Source organism: Myxine glutinosa, chromosome 10, assembly GCF_964187855.1.
Source record: "Myxine glutinosa chromosome 10, kmMyxGlut1.1, whole genome shotgun sequence".
In the NCBI taxonomy this organism is placed as follows: Eukaryota; Metazoa; Chordata; class Myxini; order Myxiniformes; family Myxinidae; genus Myxine; species Myxine glutinosa.
In genome coordinates this window covers 66339549-66351163 of record NC_136270.1, presented here as the reverse complement: position 1 = coordinate 66351163, position 11615 = coordinate 66339549, and the positions used below count along the sequence as shown (strand labels likewise).

The following is an 11615-nucleotide window of genomic DNA, read 5'->3' as shown; positions in this document are numbered from 1 at the left end:
ACAGCCGCGTGAGCCTTCCAGAAGGTAGGCAGTTTAAGCGTCACTGCCGTATCCATGTCGGTAGGTCACCAATGAAGGAACTGCGCTCCAACGCGAGTCGAAAGAATTGACGCGACCAAAGACGGAATTCGTCCGAGTTGCTTTATTGAAACAAAACAGCTCAGGTATTCTGACAAGCCCGTTTATCGGGCAGCAATATATATACACATTTATGTCGGGAAGTTTGCCCGGCAAAAGCTATACCGGGCATGCCCGGGTGTCAAGGGCGAGCCTTGGAAAGGCGAGTCTGGACCTGCCCGGGCGTGTTTGGCTGCGGCCTGGCAAGTCGAGGCTGGGCGTGCCCGGGCGCTCTGGACGAGCACTGGAAAAGCGAGAGCGGGCATGCCCGGACGCTCTGGGCGAGCCCTGGAAAGGCGATAGCGGGCATGCCCGGACGCTCTGGGCGAGCCCTGGAAAGGCGATAGCGGGCATGCCCGGACGCTCTGGGCGAGCCCTGAAAAGGCGATAGCGGGCATGCCCGGACGCTCTGGGCGAGCCCTGGAAAGGCGAGAGCGGGCATGCCCGGGAAAGACGAGACCGGGCATGCCCGGGAGGTTCGGGCGTGCCCGGGAACAGTGAGTCCGGGCATGCCCGGGAGAGGCGCGTCTGGCCGTGTTCTGGCCGGTGCAAGGCGATTGTGTGCATCCTGCGGTAACCGCTACAATACCCTATTAAACATATATCCGGTTATACATATAATGGCTAGTACATCCCGTCTCCAGAAAATGTTCAAATTGTTAGTAATTAATCACAAATGTATCCTGGGTCCTATTAGCTGACTGATGTTGTCAATATTCTTGTGACTCTTGTGACCTTGAACTAAGGTCAAAGTTCAAAGAGCATATTTTTGCCACAATTCTGCATTACTATGATTGTGGTCCTATGTGCATCTAATGGTGATTGTTGACACACATTGTAAAATTTATTTTACAAGCAAAGTGATTTGGACAACTGCCATAATCAATTTTGTGTTTTTAGGCAACAAATTAAATGTTAAAAATACTAACAATGGCTAAAAACCCGACCAACATGAGCAAATGAGCATGATGAATGAACAGTATAAAGAAAAGCATTGGGAACTTGAATCCAAAAATCTATATTCTACACATCCGACTTATTTTGCTTGATCGCATCACATGGTTAAAATGACATTTGACATTTCACCTTGTGTCAAGGTAAGTAAAGTCAAGTACATGTCAAAGGACAGTTAATATCAAGAACATGTCAACAGAAAACAATAAGCAACATATTTTTCCAGTTTAGGATCCAGCAGAACACATTTGAGATGGTAACTGATGATTGGCATTTAGTCTGGTCTGTTCGGGTAAAAATTGTGCAGATTTGTCTACAAGCATGACATTTGGCACACTTGTAGTTTTTGACATGCTGAATTCAAATCTTCCGGGAGCCAAAGCCAATTCTCAATGGGAGCGCCATATTTGACACTTCAAAATGGCCGCCACTCAAAAACTGACTTTTCCGTTACTAGCCAACCAAAAGTCACATAATTACAATTAAAAGCACTTTTCTAGGGTTTTGGACCTCACTGATTCTAAATCTGATGTCTGTTTGACAGTAGCCTTGACAGGAAATTTTACATTTTTTTAAATTTTATGTTTGACAATTTTTTTAAATTTTAATTTTTTTATTTAAATTTTTTTTATTTTATTTTATTTCAGGTGCCTGTCGTTCTGCTGTGGGAATAGAAGAATAGAATAGAAGAATAGAGAATAGAAGTCCTAGCTGTACTGGTGGTGGATGGCAAGGATGGATGCCATCAACTGGGAGCTTTGCTGTGTCTGCCAAGAAGAAAAGGATGAACGGTTGCAGACGCCAACGGAAGAGGGCCTTGCTTCAATTGAGAAAGATCTGAATGGTTTTAAAGCCATTGGTGTCATGCCTTCTTGTTTGAAAGTGTCATGGGCTCAGCTTGATGAGGGCCAGGGCATTGCTAAGACGCTTCAGACACACAATGCCAAATATCACAAAGTTTGCAGAACCTACTGCAGTAACTCTCGCCTGAGAAGGTTCACTGAAAAAGAGGATTCTAGTGACCAAAACTCACCTACGAAACTACGGTCCAGTTTTGCAGTGTCTTCTGCTCCTCAGAAGTCTCCTTGTTGCATAATATGTGAGGGACAGGACCAAAAGAATCTACGTAAAGTTGAAACATTTAATGTAGACACAAACTTAAAGACCTGGGCTCAGAGCACCAACAATTTCAATCTTCTGGGCAAACTGATTGCCCACGCAGCTGATGCCCATGCTGGTGACACTTACTATCATGTATAGTGTTACTTGCACCTGAGAGACTCAGCTCGTGCTGAGGATCGCAGATCATCTGCAGGTCCTCCTGCCCCTCACTTCAATTAAGTTGCCATTGCGCAAATTGTTGCTTTAGTCGAGGACTCTGACTCAGTCTTCAAACTGTCTGCTTTGTGACAGTTATATAGAACACTTGTGGAGCAACAGGGAATTCCCTGTTCTGATACCAGGGAACCACATGCCACACAGTTCAAGGAGTATCTTCTGAAGCTGCTTCCTGAGTCGACAGAGTTCTCCCAGGGCAAGGAAGTCTATATCTCTAGCAACCAGAACGTTGGAGATCTAATAGCTGAAGCCCATAAGTCCCAGATAGGTCAGGATGATGCTTTGTTGTTGATGCGAGCAGCAGTAATACTTAGGAAATGCTGTCTCCAGAGGCAAGAACCATTTACTGGTTATTTTGCCTCTGATTCCCTGACATCTCCCATCCCTGGACAGCTGAGAAGCTTCCTCAACATCCTGCTCCAGGGCCCCTCAATCTTGCGTGAACAGAACAATGAGGAGTTGCAGGCGCAGGTACAAGGCAGGGGAAGAGTTGCAAGCACCATTGCCCAGCAGATTATTTATAATACCTGCAGTGGTTCACATCATGCCACAAAGTCCAGCAACATCCGTCACAACAAAGAACATGAGACCCCTTTCCCTTTGTACCAGGGCCTCAAGCTGCATGGTGAGGGTAGGCGGAAGAAAGAGATCAATAATGCCAATGCCTTTGGGGTTTCTGTGTCTTACAGTCGTGTCTTGGAGATCAGGCGATCCATGGCACGAGCACACGTCAAACAGTTTGTCCAGGATGGAGTTGTGCTGCCCACAAACATCCGTAGTGGGGTCTTCGTGACCTTTGATGTGGACAACTTGGATAGCAGCAACCAAGGTAACTTCTCCCATGATGAGTTCCATGGGACAGCAATCAGCGTGACAAACCACCTGTCTTGGGACAACCAAGGAGTACAGCGACCCTCTATCGAGCTGGATCCTACAGACATTACTGTACCACAACTTCCTGAATCCTACACAGTGGTTCAGCCAGCTGAATTCTCAAGCAATGATTTGCATGTACCATGTACTCCAGATCTCAATTCTCGGCCATCTCATAATCTGCTACATGGAGCCAAATTCAAGGATGAGTCCTGGATGGCACATGTGTCCACAGTGCTGAAACAGGACACATTGCCAGAAGGTGAAGTCATCACCTGGTCAGGCTACAACTCCCGACTCATGAGTGATGACTCTGTGAAGCCTAAGGCATTGATAGGGGTTCTACCTCTGTTCCCTGACAAAGCAGCCACACCTTCTATGATGAAACATGCAATGCATCTCACAATGCAAAGCACAGAGGCCCTCAACCCTGGTCAAACTCCTGTGCTTGGTGGTGACCAGCCTCTGTATGCCATCGCTAAGCAGCTGCAGTGGTCATTCCCTGACACAATGGGGGAAGATAAGCTGGTCCTGATGATGGGCGCTCTACACATAGAGGACAAAATGCACCAGATTATTGGTAAGTTGCTGCGGGACTCTGGGTGGAGCAACATTCTTACTCAGGCCCAGGTCCTCACATCTGGCCGTGCCCAGTCTGTGCTTCATGAGCATCATATAAAGCGCACTCGCTATGCTCACCAGGTCTCTGTCATGGGTCTGTATCTCCTCAGACAGAAGTCATACTCCAATTACTGCTCTGGTGTTGAGGGACCACCTGAGTCTCTAGAGATCTGGGCTCAAAGGTCCAGAACTCACAATCCCATGTTCATGAAATAAAATAAAATAAATAATATTGAAATAAAAAAATTAAAATTTAAAAAAATTGTCAAACATAAAATTTAAAAAATGTAAAATTTCCTGTCAAGGCTACTGTCAAACAGACATCAGATTTAGAATCAGTGAGGTCCAAAACCCTAGAAAAGTGCTTTTAATTGTAATTATGTGACTTTTGGTTGGCTAGTAACGGAAAAGTCAGTTTTTGAGTGGTGGCCATTTTTAAGTGTCAAATATGGCACTCCCATTGAGAATTGGCTTTGGCTCCCGGCAGATTTGAATTCAGCAGGTCACAAACTACAAGTGTGCCAAGTTTCATGCTTGTAGACAAATTTGCACAATCCCCCCTTAAAATCCCCCCAACAGACCAGACTAATTCAATAATAATGCGAAGTGATGGGATTTATGTGGATGGTGAAGACTATATGTTAATTATGCATATTTTTTCTCTAATTAGGTCATTTGCTTATTAATTTGGATATCGCAAACATCTGAGAGGGCAAATGACAAAACAAATGTCATAATCAATGTTCCTTGTGAAATTTGCCACATTTTGGTACCCATGTCGATATACTTTGAATGAAGTAAGGTCACTGTAATGACGTTTGAACTTTGACCTTGAGTCAAGGCCACTAAAGGTCAACAGAAAAAAATGGCGACATCATTTTTCCGATTAGCAGGACCCAGTAGAATACATTTATAGTATTTGCCCAAAATTAACATGAACTGCACACGAACTTGAAATTGAGTACATGGGCACCCCTCCCCCCCCCCGTAATGACGTTTGAACTTTGACCTTGAGACAAGGCCACTAAAGGTCAACAGAAAAGCATGGCAATAAAGCGCAGTGCTACGCGCGCTTACTTGCTACCAAGGAGGAAGCGGACAACGCGGTTAAACAAAAGAGTCTTTATTCACAAGAGGTCACTGTAGCACTGGCGCGCTCCGGGCTGCGCACCCGGTGTATATCCTGCGGCCACGCCTACCCCTCGGGCGTGGCCGCCACCCGCTTGGTGCGCGGAATGATGTCACCACGCCAGTGGGCTTTCGTGTCCGCCAAACGCGCCCCCCCAGAATTCCCGCGCACCTGGAGGGCCAGTTTGCGGGGCAAACGGATGACCCGGCCGAAGCGCCCTCTGGCGACCGGCGGCCTCCGGGGTGCAGGGATGCCAGCTGGGATGCCCCCGGCTGTACCCGGGATGTGTGCCGGACCGGGGGGCGGCGTGCCGGCGGTGCTGGGCGGTGCCGGGGGTCCGCCCACCGGGGGGCGGCCCCGACGCGGGGGCCAAGCCACCGGCGGTGGGTGGTCCACGTCGAGGTGGGCCGGCTTGAGTCGATCCACCGAGACGCGGTCGGGAGTACCGCCGATGTCCAAGGTGAAGTATTTCACCCCGGTCTCCAGCACGCGGAAAGGCCCGTCGTACGGGGGCCGCAGTGGTGTCCGGTGGGCATCGTGCCGGACGAAGACATACTCCGCAGTGCGAAGCTCCGGGGCGACGTGCGTGGGTGGGTGCCTGTGGTGCGCTGTCGGCACCGGGGCGAACCTCAGGGCGGTCTCCGCCTGAGCTTCCCAGAACTCGGGGAGCTTCATTGCTACCGCGTTGGTTGCCATGTCGGGTGGTCAGCGACGGCTGACCAGAACTTCGGAGGTCACCAATTAAGGCGCGGTGCTACGCGCGCTTACTTGCTACCAAGGAGGAAGCGGACAACGCGGTTAAACAAAAGAGTCTTTATTCACAAGAGGTCACTGTAGCACTGGCGCACTCCGGGCTGCGCGCCCAGTGTATATCCTGAGGCCACGCCTACCCCTCGGGTGTGGCCGCCGCCCGCTTGGTGCGCGGAATGATGTCACCACGCCAGTGGGCTTTCGTGTCCGCCACAGCGACATCATTTTTACGATTAGCAGGACCCAGTAGAATACATTTATAGTGTTTGCCCAAAATTAACATGAACTGCACACGACTTTGAAATTGAGTACATGGGCCCCCCCCCCCCCCCAGCCCACTATCAAGCTAACTTCTTGTTGGGAGAACATTGTGGTTATGTCCTGAGTGCCCAGTGTTAGCTTTCCGTGTATCTGTCACAAGACTCAAGCTAAATTTGAACTCTGCTACGTTCACGGCACAAGTATTAAAATATAACATAACCCTTTTAATCGGTCTGTATATTTATATATATATATATATATATATATATGTAATATTACTTAATTTATATATATGTAACTTTACACAGAGCGAGTATAAAGTATGTACTGCAAAATTAGAATCAGGGGCGTATGTTCCATTTTCCAATCGGCTTAAGCACTCGAGCAGGCAAGCATAAGGAACGGCTGGCTTGGCAAGCGCTAGCAAGCTGATTGGTAATTGACACACCATATACGATTGGTTAAGATAAACTTCGGGGACGTGGCCGAGACGGAGTTGTGAAAGACGCATGGCATGGTGATCCGCTTCGTGTGTAGTGCTCTTCGGGAGCATAAAATGTTTACGTCTGGACGTGATGCTCTTTCCACCGCCAGGTCTTCGGGAATCCTTGCCGGAAAGGTCGCCGTGGTGACGGGATCCACCGAAGGGTAAGGCAGGAGGAGCAACGATTTAAACCAGAGGTTCCAGGGAACCTGAACTCAACTGGTCTATATCAATATGGTTAGAATATGCATAATAGAACCACAAACTATATAGTTTATATGTGCTAAAGAAGTACAGTAACGTTGAAGGTATCTCACGTTTAAACAGGAAACTAGAAAAGATTGAGTCGCAGTCAAATTATTGGTCACGATGAGGTCATTTTTCGGACATCGTCAAAACCCGTAATATATGTGTTGAGGTTTGTTACATACTGTCTACACACCAAGTTTCAGCCTTCTAGTTACATGAGGAAGTACCAGATTGACAAAAATTGATTTTTCAATATGGCCGCCCTGCCGCGCCCATTTTTGGGCGTGCAACGCCCAAATGCAATCCCAAACTAGTTTATGTCTTAAAGATGCTGCATAACAAGTTTCATCGAATTTGATCAATATTTGTGACTTCTAGAGCGTAGACGTCGAATTGTTTACAGACGACAGACAGACAGACGACAGACGGATGACGGACACTGGGTGTCGACAAAAACTCAGCTGGACATAGTCCAGTTGAGTTAAAAATGCAAGTGTTGTGTTGTGTACGTGCTGAAGAAGAACATCAAACGGAATGCTCAGTGTTAAAAATTATCATTGTCGCTCTACATGCTGCATACACACACTGCACGTGCTCATAAAGTTGTTAATTAAACTTTAAATACTTACAGGAAGCATGAGGAGGCCATTTGGTTCATCATGCCTTTGTTGCATAAACATCACTCTTATTTATGTACTCTTCTTCACTACTCACTCGGGAAGGGGAGGATGTGCAACAGGGACACCCAATGTGATTATTTATTTGTTTTTATTCACCTGCAGGGTGCCGCCCACAAAGAGGGGCCTCCCACATCAGCTAAATCATCTCGAAAGAACAGTTGTGCAACATAGACGTTTCCAATAACACTAGTCTGCATGCCTGCCGGCTGGTAATCGCTTCACTGACGGATTTAATCAAAGACATCATGTTGCACTTCACAACCACATGGAATATCTATCTGTAAATCTCAGAGGATGAAACAAGTACAAATACATTCAAAGTACACTGCCCCCATGCCAAATAAATAAAGAACATCCACTAGCGCACCTTCGGCGCTCGGCAATACCGCCATGCAGTGCATAGAGACTGTATTGGGAGAGAGATGTGTACAATAATTGATTGATTAATTGCATAATTAAAATCAATAAATAATTATCATAAAATATTTTCTTAATAAATTGGCTAATAGCATACCTAAACCACCAGTGCTTCATCCGAAGCTGTAACTTTTCGGAAATTAATTAAATAATTCATTAATCGGAAAAATTAAATAATTAATAGATTATTTAATAAATAATTAATCAATTAATTGATTAATCAATGAATCAAAAATATCCTTGATAGCCACATCACTTGGTCACTGTCATGTCCAAATATCAGCTTCCTAGCTCAAAAGGTGCCTGAGATATTGGCCAGATGAGAAAGAAAATAAATAAATGATTAATAATGAAAATAAATCAATAAAAATCATCAAATAATTAGAAACTTAATCAATCGACTAATAGAATACCTAAACCACCACCGTTTCATCCGAATCTATAACTTAAAAAAAAATTAATGAAGGCATTAATCGAATCATTAAATAATTGATTAATCAATAAATAAAAAATAGCCCATACAGCCAAATCACTTGGTCATTGTCGTTTATAAATATCAGCTTCGTAGCTCAAAAAGGTGCCTGATGTATTGCCCAGATGAGAAAGGAAATAAATAAGCACTTAATTAATAGATGATAAATTAAGTAAATAATCAATTAATTGATTGTTCAAAAATATATATATTATTGTTTTTGCCAAAGGACTTGCTCACTATTGTGCCGAAATTTCAGCTTCCTCGCTCAAAGGAGATATCGCCTGGACAAACAAACAAGGAAACAAACAAACAAGAAAGCGGAGTGAAAACTGAGTACTCCCTTTCAGCGTGCATTATTGCCGGGCCCTCTTCGGTGCCCGGCAATGACGTTATGCAGCGCCTGGAGATGGAATAGGAAAGGTGCGGTGTACAAAATACAGCGAAACATGTGAAAAACTGACCTTTCGTGGCTGAGCTGTTGTTGCTGTTGTTGGTTGTGTTCTCCTTCCATATGCCCGTCACTCTTTATTCTAAAATCATAAATGGTTCCTGCTGCCACACATTAAACATCTTCTTCATCCAATTCAGAAAGATAGATGGACTTTTAAAATAGAACCCTGTATCTTATGTTTAAACAGACTGATTTTTTCCCAAGTATAATTATTGATCATTCGGGGACCAAGTCTGTTCGAGAATGGGACTCCTTTTGTTATTGGACTTATTATTACTAGGGCATGCCCGTACTATATATATATCTAAAATTATATCCCCCCCCTCTATTTACATGAAATGGTTTGGTCCATTCGCAAAGCCAAAGCGAACGGCTTGCGAGTACGGTGACAATCCCCCCCCCTCTATTTACATGAAATGGTTTGGTCCATTCGCAAAGCCAAAGCGAACGGCTTGCGAGTACGGTGACAATCCCCCCCCCCCCCCCTCTATTTACATGAAATGGTTTGGTCCAAAGCGAACGGCTTGCGGAGTTTGGTAAAGAAATCGCCATAGCTCGGTAACTACTTGTCCGATTAATATGAAACCTTGAAAAGGCACATCCTCAGGTCCCCAGCAATATACCTGGCAAGTTTCAAGTATATCGGACCCGTGGTTGTCGAGAAACAGCGGTCACAGACAAACACACAGACACACAGACACACAGACACACACACACACAGAGATTACTGGAATTATAGATAGACTAGGACGTGCCCGTACGTGGGTGCCCGTTCGGAAAAACATTCCAAACCGCGTGGCAGTAACGACCACAGAACCCCCCCCCCCCCTCTATTTACATGAAATGGTTTGGTTCGTTCGCAAAGCCAAAGCGAACGACCACAGAACCCCCCCCCCCCCCCTCTATTTACATGAATGGTTTGGTCCATTCGCAAAGCCAAAGCGAACGGCGAACGGCTAAATCGCCATAGCTCGGTAACTACTTCTCCGATTAATATGAAACCTTGAAAAGGCACATCCTCAGGTCCCCAGCAATATACCTGGCAAGTTTCAAGTATATCGGACCCGTGGTTGTCGAGAAACAGCGGTCACAGACAACACACACACACACACACACACACACACACACACACACACACACACACACACACACACACACACACACACACACACACAGACACACACACACACAGAGATTACTGGAATTATAGATAGATTATTCTTTCCGCCAAATTTTGTGGAAGCCGGCACTGTTGCTCCGATCAAGTTGAAACTTTCCAGGAATGTTAGGGCCAATGGGAATTGATTCCATCTTTTTTCCGAATATTGATTTTGCAATCACCATGGCAACCAGCTTGGATTAAAACGGAAACTTAAAAAATCTTCTTCTCCGAAACCGCAAATGCTATCGATTTGATTCTTGTCAGGTTATGATCGACTACCCATGGTGCAAAAAAGTTGTACAAGATGACGTAATCAGTGAAGCGGTTTGACAGCTATGTTGAGGTGAATTTTTTTTTTATCCCATTAACACATAACATTTTTTGTGGCATCTATGCTTCAATACAAACTTAAATATTATATATTTTTTGATTGGTTACATGGTCTGGCAATGAAAATTAAAACAAAATTGATCAAAATTGATGATGGCGTGGTCACATAACGTGGCTATATTGGATTTCATGAAAACCTTTAAAATGCATCTCCACCTTCATTTTTAGATTGGTTGAGTTGAAACTTGGACCACTTATAGTATGCCACTTGACTTGATGTATATCCTCATAAATGGATAATTAATGTGTTAATCCTCTGGATAATCCTCTGGATGACGTCATAGGTCATGTGGCATGGTGGCCATAATTGGATTTCATGAAAAACCTATAAAATGCACCACCACCTTCATTTTTCAGATGGATTCAGTTCAAACTTTGTGTAATCGGATCCGGGCTGCCATTGTCAAGGACTTTGTAACACACTTGTCCAATCAGAATGGGGTGTCTTGGTCCCGGGGCATCACTGATCGGGGCCTCACTGATCGCAGTTTTAATTTCTTCTTGTTTCCATAATTGTTCCAATAACATCCCTACATTCTTTCCCATTTAAAAAAATGTTTTTATTACTTGTTAAATAGCTTTCTAACGACCTCAAAATAAATCGAATGAAATTTACTATGAGTTATTACTCGATTTTACGTCATTTCCTCCATCTTGTGGAAGTACCTTTAGGACATCAGTCAGCGTTATCTTCATTCTTAACACTAGGGCATGCCCGTACTATATCTATATCTAAAATTATATCCCCCCCCTCTATTTACATGAAATGGTTTGGTCCAAAGCGAACGGCTTACGAGTGGTGACAATCCCCCCCCCTCTATTTACATGCAATGGTTTGGTCCAAAGCGAACGGCTTCCGGAGTTTGGTAAAGAAATCGCCATCGCGTGCACAAACGCGCAGGAAAGCGAATGAATCGCAAATTCGTTTTTATTAGTTGTAAAACATAGTTTAACGCCAACATAGTTTGCAAACGTGAAATAAATGAATACGCTGTCAAATGTGCCATCCGAGGCAGAGTGTGCCCGCCACGTTCGGCACACGCGATCGTTCGCTGCTCTCTGATTGGTTGAATCGTTTTTTGTACATAGCTCGGTAAGTAATTGTCCGATTAATATGAAACCTTGAAAAGGCACATCCTCGGGTCCCCAGCAATATACCTGGCAAGTTTCAAGTATATCGGACCGGTAGTTGTCGAGAAACAGCGGTCACAGACAAACAAACAAACGTACAGACGTACAGACAGACAGACAGAGATTACTGGAA

General features: G+C 44.8%; 1 protein-coding gene across 4 annotated transcripts in view; it reads left to right on the top strand.

Annotated features, from left to right (window-relative positions):
* The first annotated feature begins 6468 nt into the window (after positions 1-6468).
* LOC137434149 (dehydrogenase/reductase SDR family member 4) overlaps positions 6469-11615 on the top strand; it is a 106004-nt gene continuing 100857 nt past the window's right edge. For 2 of the 4 annotated variants that reach the window (XM_068126862.2, XM_078785744.1), the window contains exon 1: positions 6498-6691. In XM_068126862.2, the coding sequence (XP_067982963.2) occupies positions 6558-6691 (134 nt within the window). In that variant the 5' untranslated portion in view covers positions 6498-6557. Of the gene's footprint in view, positions 6692-11615 lie in introns of all 4 variants that reach the window. The other 2 variants (XM_068126860.2, XM_078785742.1) reach the window with 2 other exon arrangements.